The sequence below is a fragment of the Rattus norvegicus genome, chromosome 11, assembly GCF_021556685.1.
Source record: "Rattus norvegicus strain SHRSP/BbbUtx chromosome 11, alternate assembly SHRSP_T2T, whole genome shotgun sequence".
NCBI classification, from domain to species: Eukaryota; Metazoa; Chordata; class Mammalia; order Rodentia; family Muridae; genus Rattus; species Rattus norvegicus.
Window position 1 is genome coordinate 87,124,116 of NC_141544.1, and position 20,552 is coordinate 87,144,667.

Consider the following 20,552-nt stretch of genomic DNA (forward strand, 5'->3'; position numbering starts at 1 on the left):
GATCAATACCCACCAATATCAAAACACAGAGCACATAGAAAAAAGAATACGAGCAAGTGCATGAAAACATCAATAATTTTGTGATTATAAGTTATAGTATGGCTTTTAAAGTGCTATATAAACAAAAGATAATCTTTATTACTTTTAAATTTAGTAACTAAAAAATGTGTTAAAAATTTCAAAGGACAAAAAGAGCTTGCATTCCTGAACTGTGGTTCCAAGTTGAGGCTTCTTTGGAAAATGCCAGTTTTCTCAATGCTTTGGACATTAGAAACATTGTTGCTACCATAGTTCTTTTGGTTTTAATTTTTAGCTTATTTGTCAATTTTGGTATTAATGAATAAAAGAGAAAATTAGGCAACACCTACAATGGGCCCAGAACGATGCTCAACATAGAGAAAACAAACAGAAAGTCGTTTCTACGTTTTGATGGAAGGAATCAGTGCAATCATTTTGGTAAGAAAAAAGAAATCTTTAAATAGCACCTTTAAGATGTATTTATTTATTTTATGTGTATGTGTTGAACATCTACATGTATGTACAGGCACCACATATATGTCTTGTATACAAGGAGGCCAGAAGATGGCATCAGACCTCCAGAGCTGGAATTACAGATGATTGTGCTGGGTAGTAATGGTAACCAAACCTGGCCCTCTTCAAGGGCAGAAGTGCTCTGCACCACTGAGCCATCTCTCCTAGCATCTTTAAATTAGGGAAGTCTGCTGTTCTCAGGAAAAACTATAAAGTTTCAGGTTTAAAAAAAAAAAAGAGAAGAGGTTTAAACTCTAGAATGTGGTTAAGTCTGGGAGTTACCACTTTTATAAAGTAATCATTTAGGAAAGATTAACAAAAATGTGCTTAGCAATTACTACTTTGAAACAAGCTGGGAAATAAAAATTTGCAGTTCACCTGCTAAATAAATGTATTGTCCCTTATTTTCCCTCCAACAACTGAACTTGAAACATTTTTTGAGTCTCAGACATGTTTGTATACTCCATGTTTGTATCCACAGAATCAGCAGATCACAGTACAAAGTACTATCAGGACAGCCCTAACTTCTCTAGAGTAACTGAAACCCAAATGTCTATTTTAACAAACCCTAGAAGATAAAAATCATTTATTTGTATCAAAAGGAAGATGTACCTAAAAATACATGTGTTATCTATACAAATAGTGTCTACTGTGTGTTTACACTATGTGCACATAGTACACTATACACTACACACATTACATGGTAGTACAAAAACAATCCAGAGTGTACAGGAGCTCACATCAGAGTTTGTGTTAAGACATGGTAGGAACCACACGATCCCTAAATAAAACGTCTATAGACCTGGTTTTGGTCAGTCGTGAGCTATGACTTCCCATGCCACTGAGTAAGTTATAAATCACGGCTCAGGCTTAATGACTTTATGTTATAGGTAAAATAAGTTAGGATCTTACCCACTAAAACAAAGAAATAAACCATGACAAGGAAATAATGAACAGAAAGAAGGCAGAAGCACAATGTGGAAAGCTGAGCAAAATGGCAAAGGTCACAAACGCCACAGACGGTGTCAAAGTGAAGCTGAGGCTGCGCTTCAGGACTTTCCGAGTGCGGTGAGCTCCAAGTCCTCAGCTGAATGCAGAGCCGTGAAGGAGGAGGAGCGCCTGAGCACACAGCAGTCAACACTGGTCATCCTGGCTCAACAGTAGCTCACGGTCCTGATCTCAGTGACAAGTACAATTAATTAAAATCCCTGCTGTGCCAGCCGTCCAGACTGCCAGAGAGCAAAGACTGAATGCTACCCTTTCTAGCTTCCCAGGAGCCCCTGATTTGGGGGTCCTACAACAAAATGGTGTATTTCTCACATTTAGCACTTCTAACCCATCGCTCTGCAAGCCAGTGCTTTCTAGAACCTTGTGCTTCCTGAAGAGCAAAGAAATCAAAGAAAGACGGAGCAGCAAACATAGCTAAGAAAAACTAAAGAAACTCATTACAGCACATAAAGAATTGGCGTCTGTTATTCCAAGGCTTTCCCCAAACAAACTTACAGTCAGAAGACAAGAGATTATTTTCTTCATGACATGGGTACAAAGACTAAATTGAAAGAGACAAACCAATCAGTTCAAAGTCACAGAGCTAAAAGTGAACCTATCATGATTAACATTTCCCAATATTTATTTCAAAAAACAAAGACATTTTCAAGGAACATTACTGACTGGATAGCCACCATACAGTTTGAAATCCCAGACAGAAAAGAAATGGAGATGGGAGGGGCCCTCCCCGCCCTAGCTGCAGGTCCCATAGGCATGCCTCGTATCTACACCATTCCCCAGATCTCACAGGGCTTTGTAGCGCTTCTGGAGCTGAGCTTGGGCTTTGAGGTCTTCCTCTTGGAGCTGCTTGGCAACCTGCAGATCATGCTGGACCAGACGGTTCCGCTGAATGTTGGATGCTAAATGATGCTCAACTGCACAGAACCATGAAAAAGGGAGTTATAATATGCTGACTAGCTAATACAAACCTCGCAATTAATCTAAGAGAAGCCTCATGATTTAAACAATCTATATTTCTACCACTCCATTTTATATTTTTAACAATAGATAAAAGCACAACAGCAATTATTCCACTGAATATAAAGAATACAAAAAAGGAGTAAATCATTTGTTTTGGTCACATAACATAAAAGTAGCAGTGTCATGATGTCTCTACAGGCATTATAAGCTGGTCACTGTTCTTCCCACTAATTTCTGTTGCTACTCCAAGTACTCACGAATGGCTCTTTAATTGTGTTTCACTTTCCACTAAAACACAACTAAGTACTAAGAAACTCCACCATATGGGCTGGGATTATGCCAGTTTTACCTGGCAGAGTGCATGTCTAGCATGCAGGAAGGCCTGGGTTCCATCCCTGGCAACAGAGTCAGCTGAGATGGTGTTACACGTCTGTAATCCCAGCACTTGGAACACAGAGGCAGGAGGATCAGACTTCCAAAATCATCCTAGACTATACAGGGGGTTTCAGATCATCCTGGGCTACATGAGACCCCCATCTTAAACAACAAACAAATCCACAATGTTACTTAATGCAGACACTAGTATTGCCTGTGAAAAATGCCCCTGTCTCTACTTCCTAGGAAAGCCTCTTGATATACTACAGATATACGTACAATCACTGTCGTCACCCCCGAGGAAGGGAAGAGGAAAGTCTGTCCTTTGCCCTAGACAGTGAGTATTCTTCTTATCCCTGACTCTCACTTCAAGACATCTAGAATTCATTATGTACCCTTGTCATTTGCCTAGACGTATCCTTCAGGGCACACATAAGGTATACTTTCTCCTTACCTCACAGGAAGAAACCAGGCAAGCTGCCACTAAAGAGCAGGCTGCAGGCTCGAGAATTAGAGCTGCTACTTACTCTCTTGCTCCTGCAGGCTGTGAGCCAGGGTGTGGTCCTCCAGGACAGCAAAATCTCGACACACTGCAGAGGAGAAGAGCAGATGGAGAACTAATTAGTGTTACTTCACTTTAACATAAAGATAAAAGAATTTTGTGTACTTTAGAACAATTTCAATTTTTTTTAGTTTATTAGTTTAAATAATTTACAGTGCATAAAATGTCTGGTTGAAGTATGAATTCATCATTCATAACAATCCCTAATGCTGGGTCTGGAGAAATGGTTTAATGGTTAAGAACAATCACTGCTCTTGCAAGGGATCTTGGTTTGGACGCCAGCAACCCACATGGACGCTTACACTGTGGGTCACATTCTTCTGGACTTCACAGGCATCAGGCCCCATGTGTTATTCTTACATAAATGCAGATAAACACTCATACAGATAAACAAAAGTAAATAAGGCATAAAATGAAAACCCATAGTGCCTGTCGAGTGTCAGGCCAAGTATGCCACAAAACAACGGCTAACTCTCCTCTGCTGCCTGAGGTAAAAATATTAAGCAACAGCTTTAGAACCCACAAATTTGCAAATTCCCATCTACCTCTCCATCTGCCTGGGAGACACTGATCCTTCCTGGCAGACGTGATCCATTGTGTGTGTGTGTGTGTGTGTGTGTGTGTGTGTGTGTGTGTGTGTGTGTGTGATATTACATAATAGCATATGATCTTTAGTATATTATTCTCAAGTACAAAGACTTCTAAAATATCTTTGAAAAAAATCAGAAAAGATAGACTTTTACTCCTGTATACTCTATTCTGAAGAATCACGTACCAACCAGTTGTAAAACTGAGGATACTGATGCTGAAGTGCTGGCTTAGTGGTTAAGGAGGGGTTACAGCTCTTGTGTAAGAGGCAGGTTCTATTCCCAGTACCCACATGGCAGCTCACAACTGTCTAGTCCGGTTTCAGGGGATCCACAGTCTCTTCTGGCTTTTGTGGGTACCAGGCATGTACTGTACATAAACATGCATACAAGCAAAACACTCATACATGTAAAACTTTTAAAGTCTAAACTAAAGGACTAACGATCCCTGGACTTACTGGTTCTTGTTTTCATTTACCTGGCTGTTGCATATCCATAGCAAAGAAAGAGGAAGGCCTAGCAAGTATGGAAAAGCTCAGACATCATTATACGTGATGAAGATAGAGCAGAAGGGAGAAACTTGTTCTATTTGCCAAAACCACCCACCAATATCGGATAGAGAATTTATGATCAGTCTTTAATATCGCACTTCCAATGCCACCTTTCCATTAATCCAAACTCATACCAACACATTGGACTCACTCACAAGCGCCCGGCTATTTATATGATGGTACTGTAGCACTACCCCATGACACAAATAATTTTATTCATCTAAGTCTCCAGTACATGCTGTAAATCCTAAGAGAGAGGAATATCTTACGGGTCATTTTATTCCCACTCTAAATAATGCCTGGACAGTAATTTCTAAATAAGGGTGATTTCATTACATAACGCTCCTCACCACACACACATACACATGCACACATGTACACCATGCACATGAAATTCTAAACTTTCCCACTTGTGTCCATCTAGTATACCGATTCACTCATATTCTCAACCTACTCAAAAGAAGCCTAAGAAGTTATCAATCCTTCTTCAAGAAAGAGCAAAATTCCATCAACCCAAATTCAGGATATGTATCTGTATCTGACAGAACCCTAGGACATCTAGAAGGATGGTCTACTCAGGCAGGTGGTCCACTATTGGGTCTCCTTGGACCATAATAAAACATACCTCTACAGCATAAAAAATAATCCTGATAATCCCAAAATGGTGAAAGAGTGTCGCTGCCCTAAGGTAGAGCCCAGTATAGTGTGTGTGTGTGTGTGTGTGTGTGTGTGTGTGTGTGTGTGTATGCGCGCACGCGCGTGTTATGTGTGGGGGGGTGATGTGTGTGGTGTGTCTGTGTGTGGTGTGTGTGTATGGGGTGTGTGTGTATGGGGTGTGTGTGTGTGCGTGTGTGCGTGTGTGTGTGTGTGTGTATGTGGTATGGTATATGTATGTGGTGTGTACGTGTACGCATGCCCGTGATTGTAAGTTTGTTAAGACAAGCAGCAAAAAGACTTAGGATGCATGTGGCACTTTGAAGCACAGTGTAACATGTAGTAAGATACTGATAGGAATTTGCAAAATTTGGAATCAATTTCTTGAGTCACTGCTTTGAAAAATCCAGCCTATGACCTCAGAAGTTGCTGGTTGTCAAATACTTTTAAAGTTAGAAAATATTAACAAATTTAGTAAAATTAAAAAAACATGAAAAATTAAATAAAACAAATCAAAATCAATAAGTCAAAAAGAGAACAAAAAGACTATTAAATCTAGTAAGAAGACATTTTAGGGGTTAATAATCCTGCCATATGGACAGCAAGCAAACAAACAAACAAAAAAAAAAAAAAAAACCCTACTTTTGTTAAAAGTTGTGCAACAGGATAGACCTTCCAAATATGACAGTAAGAGTCACTGTGTCAGTTCCAACACCAGCACATCTAGCGTCAGAGAGCTTTACTCCAAGGGGTACCAAGAACAAGAGCGTTACATGACACTTCACATCAGTATTTCTAAATGCAGTCGCTATTCACAGAAAAGGTGAAGAGCTCATCACCTCATCCAACACAATTACAGTGACAATCCCAGGTTCAATAGTTATCAAATCCAGCCTCTTTCTGTCCAATCCAAGTAATGATTTATAGTTCCATTAAGGACTTTGGTAGCATGAAGGCTTCTTCCTCTCACACCAGAACATCAAGGAACTAAGCAAAATGATCTTCAGAAAAACACAACCCGTGACCTACAGTGGGTATACTGTACAGTGTGGCCTTAGTCTGAAGACATCCACATTCCCTGCAGCATACAACTGAACCGTCATGGCACTGTGACGCCTCCTGGTTTATGTACCACACAGATGTCCATTTGAGCAGGTAATCTTAGGAAGTGGCATCTGTGGTACATAAGTAGAGCCTAATGGTGATGTTGAGAAGCCTTACAGAATACTCTGATGACAACAGAAATATCTGACTTGTCAATGTGATTTGGATTTTTAGAGTGTTCCAGAAAGAATAAGCATTTAAAAAAAAAAAAACCCTAATAATGTAGCATAGGATTACAATGTAACTAAAATTCCTTTCCTCTTGAGACATTCTATTTTCCAATTATTTTCCATAAAGGGGATATTTATAATCCTTTGCAAACATTTTGTAATAAAAAGGTGTGTTTTACAACAGCTTAGATACCCAAGCAGCAGGGCAGCAAGCACTCACTAGGTAAAGGACAGGTTTTAGTAGGAGGCTTTATTGGCTCAACTGATATCACTCCTTAGAGCTTTTGGGTTGTATGGCAAAGAACACCAAGAAAATCTAGGTAAGTCTGTGTGATGTTCCTGAAGCAGCAAATGGAAAATACTAACATTGTCCCACTCTCAGCAGAAAGAGAAGTAAATAAGGCCAGTTACTCACGTGGAACAACTGTTTACTAGCATGTAATATGCAAGTATACTCATGTTAGAACTTAAATAAAAGCACATTTTATAGAATAGAAAGACAATATGCCTGAGTTTAAATATATGCATGGACATACCCCCCATACACACAGACCCACACTCACACAAAACACAAATCTAAGCATAGAGGAAACATTTTAAAAAGCAGAACAATCTAATCTCGAAATTTTAGCTTTCATGCAATTTATCAAAGTAAATTTCTGTGCCACCAGTACTTCCTACCCCGAACTCAAAGCTAAGTGCAACCCAGTAACTTAAGCCACTTACTTGGCAAACAGGACTAGAGCTAACCACAGACAGAGCAGATTATAGGCCAGCAGTTCTGAAAATGCTGAGATGATACAAGTTGTCAAATCAGACGTACTACTTTAATATCGCAAGCCATTTACTTCATTATCAAGACCACAGAGTAACTAACTGAGTATTCAAAGACAAAATGCTGAGTCAAGAATTTTCCCTCTGACTGGGAAAATGACCAGGCTCAGAGCAGCAGGGGATAGAAGAATTGTTACTCATAGTGGTAACACTCTTAAAAAGAGTTACTTTCCATAAGTAATTCATGTTGCCCTTCTAAGTTTAGAAAATACAACTCCATAAACTTCCTTTGTTACAGAAATGAACTTTATGAACTGGAATTACTGTGAAACACAAAATCTTTTGGCAGTAGTAAGAATGGAAAAACTACCCTAAGCAAGCCACTTTTCAGATCCTGTCCATTCTCAGAAAATAAAGATGCACATACTCCTAGATAGACAGAGGCCCAAGCAACAGCAGCATCTGCTTTCTCAAGGAACACCGACAGTTGAGACCAGTTCAATCTGAAGACCACCAAACTGATGGCTGAGCTCCGCCTTCTTATACTCCATGCAAGCGAAGTATGTTCTCCACCACCCAACATTCGGTAGACAAATTAGTTAAGACGTCATTTGAAGACCAAAAGCTGGATGCTTTATTGAAGTATTATTTATCTAATACTTAGGATACAATATTTTCTCACACTACACTAGTACCTATTGCAGCCTGAGTTAATTATAATCATTTTTTTTTAAATTGAGGTCTCAATTTACCATGAACCATGTTTCCACTGCAAACTGTTACATGGGACTAGTGGGTACTATTTTGTAGGATACAGCATAATTTCATTATCAAAAAGTTTTACGGGGTAACAGTGTTCTAGATAATAATTAGATCTCTACAGATGGTACAGTGTTCATTTAGATAAATGCATCACTCAGGAACCTGAATTAGGCTCTAGTACATTAAATGCTTAAAACCAATAGCACATGTGCACACGTGTACACAAGTGTGCAGGTATGTGTATGTATAAGCACACCTGTTTTAACCAAGTGTCTCGAGAACGTGATTGCTTTTGTCTTAGTCACCAGTTTACCTTCAGATGCTTGTATCCTAAGACTTCCCCTGCTTCTTGTCCCTTAGCTCTACAGCTGATGGCAGTTTTGGTAACTTCAGAAGGGTACAAAGGAAAAGAAGTCAGTCCACATTTATGAGGCAAACTGTGGAGATACAACCACACAGCTAAAGTAAACAGAGCTCAGCTAGGAAAGGGAGCAGGCACTCCTCAGAGTTAATGGGGTTCACTCATCAAGAGTCTCATCATAGCCAAGGATCCTGCAATCGGATTAGGGAATGCATATATCCATGGATGTCAACGGGCCTTGAAAATCATACTGATCACAATTGAAAAAGCTTTCTCCTAAATGTCTGCCTTGCTTTCCTTCTGGATAATGACATTGTATATGGTTGATCTTTACAACAATCCAGGAACATTTGAACTTCAAATAACTAAGTTAGTCTATCATAAAAATTAATAAAACAGAAGTACCTCTGTTTTAAAATGTTGCATTTATTTTCAAATAAACACAGAATTTCCCATTTATCTTTATAAAAAAGTGAAGCTTTCATACATTTCTGTAATAAATGTATGTATACTATATGACACTGTTTCTGTGAAACACTCAATGAACAAACAGCGCACAAGGAGGCAAAAAGGAGTTCCGTGACTGGCTGGAAAAGTCTCTAATTGAACATTCTGATAACACATAAGTGTGAACGTGTTTGCTCATCTATGAGACGAGAAACCATCAATGCTGTGCACGCCATTATTCTAAAACAAGAGACTACAGTTAGCCACAGGGCACTCTCAAACAGAAGAAACAGTAACACACAAAGGTTCTTCAAAGCATTTTTCCTCGAAAATTATCCAGATAATAAGAATTGATTTATCCTACTTTTTGTTCATTTACCAAAAAGAAATTCCATCCAACTGTTTTGCTCTGAGCAGCACTCAATTCCCCTGGCACTTTCATGGCTTTGGCTTCAAGTTCTCAGTTTTTGCCTAGAAAGAAAAGCCACTCCTCTCCCTACACCTCTGTGAAAAAAAACCCAATGTGGCTCATTAACACACCCGACCCAACTTAAGGGGGAGGGGAGGAGGTTGTCCCTATCCGGTAAGTACAGCTCCTGCAAGATTCCTTTATCCAGGCTGACCTATACTTTCACTTCTCTTCTAGAAGGACATACTTGGTTGTCGTGTTTTCCCCTATTGTTAGGGGAAATAAATAACCAATACTAAAAACTTCCAACTCTATTGCAGTTTGTAAGAAAAGTAGACAAGGGAAATATCTCTAAAAGATTTTCCCCCAAATTGTAAAAGTCTGATTTTCATTCTGATAACTGTCAAAATCTATATAAGTTTCCAGCAACCTCAAAATATGTAAAACAAAAATCCCTTATGAAACAAATGAACAAGACTTCAAATTCCTATGAATTTGTTCTGAAATGTCCTATCTCAGAAAGTAGTCAAGGTCACTTCACTGACGGGAAATGTATGACGTATGTAGATGACACCCTGAGATCACAGGCGCCTTCCTAGGATCCACTCAGTCTCCTGACTTAGTGTCCACACAGATCAGACCTTCTTTCCTAGCATCACTCAAGAAGACTAAAATTAGATAGTCATGCTCTAGAAATAAAGGCGACTTTGAGACCCTGCAGTAATTACAAAGAAGAAACCAGTCTGCAGTTCCAGTATAAATATAAGACTGTGATACAAAAAAATGAGGGACACACAAAACTCTTTAGAGGATTATGTAAGCTGACAGAAGTAATCTTTCTGTTTTTGTTTTTGTTTTGTGTGGTGGTTTGAACAGTTTGGACTCATGATTTAAATGTGTGCCCGTGGGGAGTGGGACTGTTAGGGGATATGGCCTTGTTGAAGAAGCACATCACTGTAGGGAGGGCTTCGAGGGCTCCTATGCTCAAGCTCTACCCACTGTGCAATTCCAGTCTCCTCCTGGCTGCCTTCAAATTGAATACAGACCTCTCCAGCACCACCCCTGCCCACATGCTGCCATGCTCCCATGAAGATAACAGACTCAACCTATAAAACTTGAAGACAGCCTCAATTAAACGTTTTCCTTTATAAGAATTGTTGTGGTCATGGTGTCTCTTCACAGCAATGAAAACCTAAAATGAGACATTTTGTGGGTTTTTTCTTTGAGAAAAAAACCTTATTCATCTAATTGATATTCAAATACCATGAATAATTAAAATTTTATTTTTTATGTATATGGTATATTGCCTGAATGTATATTTGTATATACTACATGTGTGCTGTACCTACACAGGCCAATGAGGGCTTTAGATCTCTTGGAACTGAAGTTACAGAGAGTTACTGAAGTTACAGTATATCTTGCAGGTATAAAGAGTACCTGGAGCTCCTAACTACTATCCCTCAGCCCCGCATGTGGATTTGTTTGATAGCTCTCTATTCTCAACAAAGCTGGAAACTCAGCTATTACTAGGAAAGCCAGAAGCAAAGATTCACCGAGATCCAGCAAGATTCCAGCAAGGATGCTAAGCTCCAAGACAAACAGCACAGCGTGGCAACATGAGTACGCAGTGAACTGAAGCTCACACAGAACTATGTCCATGGAGAGTAAAACCTCACCTTTGGAGCTACATGGATGAGATTCACACACTGTGTACTCATCAGCCAAAGCCCTTAAGCAAATCTGTTAACCTGTCTGCTTCTCAACGGGGAATCTCAACGTCCTGCTTCCTATCAGGGGGATGTAGTTTAGTGAGTACAAAGTTCTAAGGACCAGGAATAAAAACTTCTGGTACATTATGGAACAGTAGGACTCCATATACAATGGAAATAAGATGAGTATTTCCACAGGCTAAAAGGATTTTGATAAATATTTAGATACATGTTTACTTTGGTTTAAATATTATGTCATGAATCCATATATAAATACCAGGGTTTAAATATGTACAATCAAGTAAGTCTGGTGATGGCTCAGTTATTGGAAAAGTGCACAGTAAAAATGCTTACAGCAAAGGAGTAGTCTCCTCTACTCAATCTTAAAGTAAGAATAAAAATGATAGCTGTATTACATACTGCTACTGAGGAATGGTAAATGCACATATACATAGTGCAGGAATCACAGAACTTTCCTGTAAAATCAGTTCCCTGCCTTTTAAGGAAATTAAGGGAAACCCACAGAGAACAAGCAAAAAGCTAACTAAAGGACAGTCTTTGTAAAATTAGCACCGAATGCATGAAGTCTCAATTATCTCTACTACATTTCATAGTGTACACTTTAGGTTTACTTAATAATTATGAATTTAAAATAAATAAATACATTCAGAGCCTCAAGACAGTCTTGGAGACAGGTATGTTTAGGTGTTGCAGCTAATGAACTTGTACATCTACAAGGCAGAAAGCGCTTCTAACAAGGATGCCTCCCCTCGCCACCATGTCCCTGCTCTTTCAGCAATGCCCCCTTTCTGTTAATAACTTTTAATATCAACTAGATGGAATGTTAACAGAGAACAATAAGGGGGCAGCTTCTTTCCTATCCCAGGATGGGTAAAAAGACAATCTTCAAGTGGAATGTCTGACAGACAGACAGTGTGAGAAGAAAGACCATTATAACCCACCAGGGAAGCACAGGACAGAGGGCATGAGCCTGCCTCAGGAGCTGGAGCCCAGGAGCACAGACAGGAAAACCCAGCAGCCTTGGAGAAAACAGCAACCCAGAGGCCTTTGGTGTTACTAACCAAAAGTATTCTCTGTGGTATAGGAAGGTATTCTACACAATACCATCCTGCAACCCATCCACAAAACCTTCGACGTATATATAATCTGTCCTGCCTGCAAAAATATACTAGGGCAATGTTGGCCCCAGCTTTGTGGGAGGATCCAACCAATGTCTGATTTGACTTAAGTCCCACTCCATGAGATGGAACCCATACTGCTAGGTTAACCAAGAACCAGAGCCTAGATAGCCCAAAAACCAAAGGTAAAACACTACAGGTCTAAAAATCAAAAACAAACAAATAAAAACTATCAATAAAATGACTCCTGTTAATATTCTGCTACATTCATAGATCAGTCCCGTATTCCTTCATCATCAGATTCCTCTGGCAGCAGATATGAGAAGATAGAGACCCACCTCCTGACATTATGCAAAGAGAGACGGAGAGAGAGAAAGAGACAGAGACATAACTCTAATTGGGATGACCCCGTCAAATCCCTCTCATCAGAGCTCACAGAACACCCAAAGCAAAGAACGCAGTAAGATTGTAGGAGCCAGAAGGGAATGGAGGACACCAGAACAGGGCCTTCCAAATCACTGAGCTAACGCACCAAAGCACAGCGCCTATCCTGTGGGTCTGGACCAGGATGTCTGCAGAGATATTATACCTTTTATCTTAGTCTTTTTACCAGACTCCAGAGTCTGAGCTGAGTGGCTGTTTGATTCCTGTGCCTGCCCATGGGACCCTTTTCCTCTGGTTGGGTTATCATGGCCCACTTCAATACAATGGTTTTTTCCTTTATCGTAATACATTTTATTTTCTTAGGCTTTGTTGTTACCTTTTAGAAGGCTGTTCCTTTCTAATAAGAGACAGAAAGGAAGTGGATCTAAAAAGGAAGAAACATGGGGAGGACCTGGGAGGAGTAGAGTGAAGGGAAACTAAGATCAGGATATAATGTTAGAAAAAATTATCTATTTTCAATAAAAGGAGAAAAAATAAGCTGTATATACAGTATAATCGAGCTTAAAATAATGAAGCCATACAACAGACATCAGAAAACAGAAGAAGCAGACCTCAAATTAGAATCCAGTCATCACTGGCTAAACAAGGAACGTTTTGTAGGCAGAACCAGAATGTGACCTACAAACGAAGATACTGGGTTTTTTAAAAAGCTGCTGGCCCAGATGTTGGGACAAATGAGCACTACCAGAACTAACAGAACAATACTTAAGTCCTTTCTCCATCTTTCTCTACTTCCAGTTTCCCGAAGTCCTCAAGATGAGAGAATGTGAGTCTTAAAGCAAACAATGAGTTCCTGGACAGTTAGAAAACAAACTAGCTGTGCTGTGTACAGGGACAGAAGACCAAGCACAGACTTAACTTACATCAGTCACACTTTTACTATAGTTAACCAAAGGGACTTTTTTACTAGAATAAACTGAGTAAACTGAAGGAAAGTAACCCCATTTGAAGACTCACTACAAAAGACAAAGCAAAACTGTACAGTGGTGGCCTCCTTGGTTATCTGTCAGTAAGGAGCTTCCTTGGGATTGCCTTCAAGGTTTGGTAGGAAACTGGTCTAATACCCCACTGAAGTAGTACTTCATCTATGCAAATGCACACAGACTTTTGAAGACAGCCAATTATTAGAGCAATAAGCAGAAAGAAGAAAGAAAGAAAGAAAGAAAGAAAGAAAGAAAGAAAGAAGGAAGGAAGGAAGGAAGGAAGGAAGGAAAGAAAGAAAGAAAGAAAGAAAGAAAGAGAGAGAGAGAAAGAGAAAGAGACAAAGAAAGAAACAGAGGGGGAGGGAGGGAGGCAGGGAGGGAGGCAAGGTGGGTAGGCGAAAAATAGAGCGACCCAATTTATTTTAAAAGTTAGGTCTCCTGAGACCAAGTCTGAAGTTCAGTGGTGGAATGGTTTCTGGCATATGTAAAGTTCTGGGTTTGATATGAAAGTAAAGTTATAACAGTAATACTAACAGTTACAGTAGGTAAATTTCATTGAACTAAGTTTAAAAGTTTTGTTTGTTGTTTATAAAGTACCAGGCCATATCATTACACTGTTGTAGCCACTGCCTCTGCCATGACTGTTCCTACAACACATTATTTGCTAAAATTCTAGTTTCACGGCCATTATAAATCACATTCTTTTTGAGCTGTTAAAACCTGAAAAAGTCAAGAAAGCATACATATGGTCACTGCAAAAACTTTAAGAACTCCAGAATCCTTGGACTAAGGCTGTCACAATAGACTCCATCTGTATTTCCCAAATGCTCAATACAAACACGGTCTTGTATACAAAGAGAACTTCCTAGAACATCTATAAGACATCTAGCTGACATCAAAAACACAGGTTATATACAGGTATTTAATAAAGCTGTGCACAGTGTTGTGATAGTAAACTAAACTTTAGAACTGACATTACTTGGCAATTTTATGCCTCAAAGACATTCATTCAGGGGCTGGGGAGATGGCTCAGCGGTTAAGAGCACCGGCTGCTCTTCCAGAGGTCCTGAGTTCAAATCCCAGAAACCACATGGTGGCTCACAACCATCTGTAAAGAGATCTGATGCCCTCTTCTGGTGTGTCTGAAGACAGCTACAGTGTACTTATATATAATAAATGAATAAATCTTTAAAAAAAAAAGACATTCATTCAGAATGCCTGGAGAATTGTCCAAGTTCAGTTAGAAGTCTAATTATAAAAATAAGCAAACTTCATTAACAGACTCTACAACTATTCACAATCATACACTAAACAGAATATTTACTGTATACAAATCATAACTAAATGAACTCTACTGAAAAAAGAAGCAAAAGGGAAGGAAGAGGAATGTGCAAACAAGTACTAAGTAAACTGTAAGGTTTTCATGACACTATCATTACCAACTCTCCTATACACACACCCACCTGACCTGTATGTCTGAGCATTCCTTTACACTAGTTTCTTATTTCAAACACCTAAAGAATCTCTCAAGTCCTCCTGAATATAAAACTAATCATCCTTTCAAGGTTTTATCGAAGATCTAATCGTTTATCTATGAAGCTAAGACAGTCTTCAAGTGTGTCACCAGCTAAAATTCTTCATCCCACGGCACTGACAGTGGCTATGTCTCAAAGTGCTTTTAATCTCTGAAGCAAAATTCATACATCTGCAAAACGCTTATAGAAAGTAAGGAAAGATCAGAGTCTACTTCTCTAAAAAATTTAACTTTAGACAGTTTATATCCTTAAATATTAAACCTTTCATGAAGGCTGAGTACACAAGAAAAAAGAAGTGGAATTTTTCCCCCAAGTGGAAAACCACTGAGGCAGGAGTATGATTTTAATAATTCATACAATTTATTTCCTCAAACGTGGGAGCTTCAAAGAAGCATTGAGTTAAAGATGAAGTCTATAAACGTCATAGGAAACACTGTCCCCAAATAACTTCCTGGAAAACCCTCAGTCTCGTCACTCCTGGTTGTCATCCTAGAGTTTTAAACATGATAGACAGCACGGTCGGACACACTGCACAAGTTGGATGTACACATGCACACCGCGATTCAGAAGAAACAGGTGGGAAGGGTGAGAAGAGGATGGGAGAGGAGGGAAGACTAAACGGGTACCAAATGCCCTCAGAACCTCTCCTGCTCACCATGACCACTCATTCCCGATCTCTGGCTCCCAGATTTCTGTAACTAAAAGGATTACATTGGCAGCACATGTTGTTTTCAGTGCTCTCTGCTCTGTCCTTTTAAAACTGGCAGTGAGGGGTTGGGGATTTAGCTCAGTGGTAGAGCGCTTGCCTAGGAAGCGCAAGGCCCTGGGTTCGGTCCCCAGATCCAAAAAAAAAAAAAAAACCCCAAAAAAAAAAACTGGCAGTGAGCTTTATTGTTTTCTAAGCAGCAACTTTATTCTCTGTACTGGGTTTGTGGTTTTGTTGGTGTTGCTGTTTTCTATTTTACAAGCAGACCCATTTGGGGGGAAATGCACTTACTCATTCAAGAAACCATTACACTACAATAAAGTGACAGATTTTCACCTCCTACAACAGGTAAGAATGTAAATATGATTATGTTTGCTTTGTTTCTGAGAAAGGGTCTTACTATGTAGCTCAAGACTGCCTTGAATTTATATTCCTCCTTGTTGAAATGACAGGCATGGTATAGGCATGCACATAGAAAGTTCTGCACAACTCTGCATTACATGTTAGATCACAAGCATGCAGCTAGCACAGAGCACTTTTATTATGGAACTATTGTCTCTCTCACCTTATATGGCGAGGAGCACATTATTTCTACAGTTCTGCTTCTGGCAGCTGCAGAAGAGGCTCACAGATTAAGAGAACTACTTACTCTTCCAGAAATCCTGGATTCAATTCCCAGAACCCAGATAAAAGCTCATAGCCATCAGTAATGCCAGTTCCAGGGGTTCCAATACCCTCTTCTGTGTTCTACGGGCTCCGAGCACCCAAATGGTGAAGACATACATGCAGACTAAACACCCAAACACACACACACACACACACACACACACACACACACACACACATACATACACACTCTCACTCTCTCACACACACACACTCTCACTCTCTCTCTCACACTCACTCACACACACACTTACACTCTCACACTCACACACACACTCACACTCTCTCACACACACACTCACACACTCTCTCTTACACACACACTCACGCACACTCTCTCTTACACACACACTCACACACACTCTCTCTTACACACACACACTCTCTCACACTCACACACACACACTCTCACACACTCTCTCTCACACACACTTACACACTCACACACACACTCACTCTCACACACACACAAACTCACACTCACACACACACAATGAATTCTCTTTCACACATACACACACACACACATACACATATTGGGTGACACTGCTTTGTACTTAAAATGATGCTTTTATTTCAAAGTCAGAAGTAAAGCAATTTCTTTTGTATGTTTTACATGGTTATATTAGATAAGTTCAACTTGCAAGATATATATTTGTATATATGTATATATATATATGTGTGTGTATATATGTATGTGTAAATGTAGAAGTGTGTTTTTATCATCTCAATGGTGACATTATTAGTGTATGATATACATAATAAAAAGGACCTATGTCTTTAAAAGTCTATAGTCAGAGAAGGAATCTGAAACAGTTATATTATAAATAGGATATCTAAACCAGAAAGGGAAAATCTAAAGTATGTGTACTCGCCCAGTTGGTCATCCATTCACCTATTTAAATATTTCATGAGTAACTGCTGGCCCCATAAAAGGCATGGATCCAGCTGAGGAGCAAAAATCGAGATAAATATTTGTAAGACAGCCTAGCATGGACTCATGAAAACCGGCACAATCTGCTGTGGGACTTGAAAGAAAAGGAAAGGTAAACTTGCCCTGGGACCAAACAAATGCACCCCAGCAGTTTCCCCCGGGGCAATTCCTCCCCCCCCCCCAGCCCCCGGGCAGTTTCCCCGGGGCAGGTGTGGTAGGTCTCTGAAACCTCTCAATCAACTCACCATGCCACACAGCATTTCATCTTCCTCTTCAAGTTCTGAAGTAGCCCCAATAATTTAATTTTCCCCACTGTGCAACCTGGGAGCCTGAGACCCTTAACCAACCAGTGCTTTCTAGGTGTGACTCTCTGTATAGCTACTTCTAAAACTGTATTAAATTTTATTGCTCATTTTCAAAAACTACTGAGTCACAAACAGGGCCTATACTCTGAAGGTAGGTCCCTCCCGGGTGCAGTGATTTTAGATGGTAAGCATGCCGCTGACACACAGGCACCCAAGGGACTGTGGGGTGCGAATTATTATGGACAAGGCAAACGATGAGACTTGCCCGTCATCTGAACAATAGGAACACAAAACAAAACAAGATTTGGAGAACTGTTGAATAGAAAAGAGAGAGAAAAAGAGAGAGACAGACAGACAGAGACTGACTGCTTTAAAGGGTTTTCCCAATGAAGCTCTGACCTCCATATAAACCAAAGAGGTAAGCATTACATGTCAATCTAGGGAAGAAGATATCCTGTACCCTGATATCTGTTTTTGATACATCAAAGATCAAATCGTCCCACCCTCTCTTACAAACAGGGCAGTGAGACGGGACTCACGCCCACATTCTTCTCAGTCTCTATTACAATCCACCCCAAGATGTCAACCTGCATAAACCTACCAAGGTTTAAATTCAGAAGGAAAGTGGAAAACAAAAAGAGGTGATTTTTTTTTAATGAGGTTGAAATATCTGAGCCAAGATATTAAACAAAGTGCTACGAAGTCACTTGGACATAGCTGAGGGTGTCGGAGTCCCCTCGGTGTCAGGACAGGCTCTGCTCCTTCAGTGGCATCTCTGAGTTCTCTTTAATTAGGAGACAGATTGCTAGGTGGAAACTGGGCCATAATTAAAAACTATATGAAAGAGAGATACAGGTCATTAGACTTGAATACTTCCCAGATCAAATTCTCACCACTCTGGGGAAGCTCCTATAAATCCATCATGGCCTTTGACGATTGTAGAGCCAGGTGCTTCATTTAGGACAACGATCCCAACAGCTTTTGACCTCCTTCAAAGCGAGCAAATACCAAATCCTCATTTAACAAAGACACATAGAAGAGCCGTGCTAAATGTCCCTGTCACATCATCAGAGTCCCTAAAGAGGACTGCCAACTACAGCACTACAACATCCAGACTGAAAGCCAATGTGAACATACTAAAACTCGGAGCATTCGGGAATGGAAGAAGGGAATGGAAGAATCTTAGAGGCGTAGATGCAAAGTGTGGAACTCCTTGAGAAAGAAGATAGATACTAGTGCCAATTCAGCACGTCTCGGTAAGAAACATGAAGACCTCGGAGTTTCACAGCACACACAGACATGAAGTTCTTTCGAGGTCATTAATACCAGGTGGAGGGCTGAGGGAAGAAGGCAGAGCACCCTAGCATTGAAGCTTGCATGCCAGGTTTTGTTTGCACTCCATCTCAGCAACACCCACTGACAATGAAAGTACGCCAAGGGAGCGCTTTTTCTTCAGACATAAAACTAACACCTTGGCACCCAAAACCCATATCCAGAAGCAAGAGAGGAGCTCTAAAAAGGTCTCAAAGTGAAAAAACAATTTGTCTTCCCTGTAGCTCAGCTCTTTAGACTCCATTAACTAAAACTGTAATAACCAAAGTCAAGCTAGGAACAGAACACAATGGAAAAATACTAAGACCAAAAGCTCAGCCTGGGGGCATTGTTACTCTTTAGAAACAAGGGAACAGATCCAAACCTGCTACAATTTGAACATAAAATCATTGATTCCTAGCCACTGTGCTCCTCTGAAACCCTAGGGCAGATGCAACCGAGTAGTCTCTAATTGTCTTGGGATTTCCAGATTGGCCTGAGCAAGACCATCTGAGTCACTTAAAGTTGGCAATGAAACCTAAAGTCTCAAGAAAGAAAAACTCAATTTGCACTTACACAACACACAGACATAGACACAGACACACACACACACACACACACACACACACACACACACACACACACACACACACCCCTTCCTTCCAGACCCAGACAGTGTTGGCCACAGATCCCTAGGGAAACAAAAGAGATCCAGAATGAAGACGGGCCGCCCCCTCAGAACTTATGGTTTTAATAAGAGAGCACTCTTGACACTCTAGGTTTTGTAATACTTAAATCTGGAACTCCCGTGTGCTTCCCGAGAAGGGAGAGACAAAGAGTGACATTAAGACGAGCCAGTAACCAAAACAATAAAAAATGCTAGGCCCGGGGGTGAGGAGGTGGGGTGACTAAGCTAGGCCTGGCCAGTACTAGGCAATCTTATTTTCCTGGATTTCGATGTAATGAGCCATTGGGGGGCTGGGGGGAGACAGGGTCACAAGCTTCCCACCCCCTCCAGCCTGGTCTTTATTGAAAAGGAAGTGTGGGAGATGCTTATAGGGGCTTGAGGTCCACCATTCAAAGCAATTTTAAACCTTTTGGAAGCTAAGAGCCAGACAAACACTAGACTAGGGAAAGGAAGAGGTGGCAGAGGGGAGGAAAGGTGAGGGGAGGGAAAGAAAGGAGGGAGGAAGTAGAAGATACAGAGGAAAAAGGAGGGAGTGGAGAGGAGATGGAGCAGAGCAGGGAGAGAGAGAGAGGGTCATGTTTCAAAACAAAGACTCCACTCTGAACGCCACCCCCTGGCCCTGGCCAGCCTGGAAGGGCAGTGATTTCTGCATTAAGCGTCCCCTGGGCAGAACAAGGCCGCGCGGCCAGGCTGAGAGCGTCCCGCAGCCCCTCGCGGGCCAGGCCGGCTCGCGGCTCGCGGCTCCCGGCGTTCACAGCTGGCCCCGTGCCCCGCGCAGGCCCGCTCCCCGGAGCCCGCGAGCCCCGACCTACCTTCCTTCACGCCGGGCAACTTGGACTGATCCACGCTCACGTCGGCCATGGCGGCCGCTGGGCCTCGGGCGCACGGAGACCTCGGCGCACGCCCACCTCGCGGGCTGGCCGGGTCGACGCCGAAC

At 40.9% G+C, this 20,552-nt stretch overlaps 1 protein-coding gene across 2 annotated transcripts in view; it reads right to left on the reverse strand.

The window, feature by feature from the left end:
- Ccdc50 (coiled-coil domain containing 50) overlaps positions 1–20,552 on the reverse strand; it is a 62,301-nt gene extending 41,749 nt beyond the window's left edge. For both annotated transcript variants that reach the window (NM_182736.2, NM_001401395.1), the window contains 3 exon segments: positions 2,327–2,453; positions 3,402–3,464; positions 20,428–20,552. In NM_182736.2, coding sequence (NP_877400.1) covers positions 2,327–2,453; positions 3,402–3,464; positions 20,428–20,476 — 239 coding nt within the window. In that variant the 5' untranslated portion in view covers positions 20,477–20,552.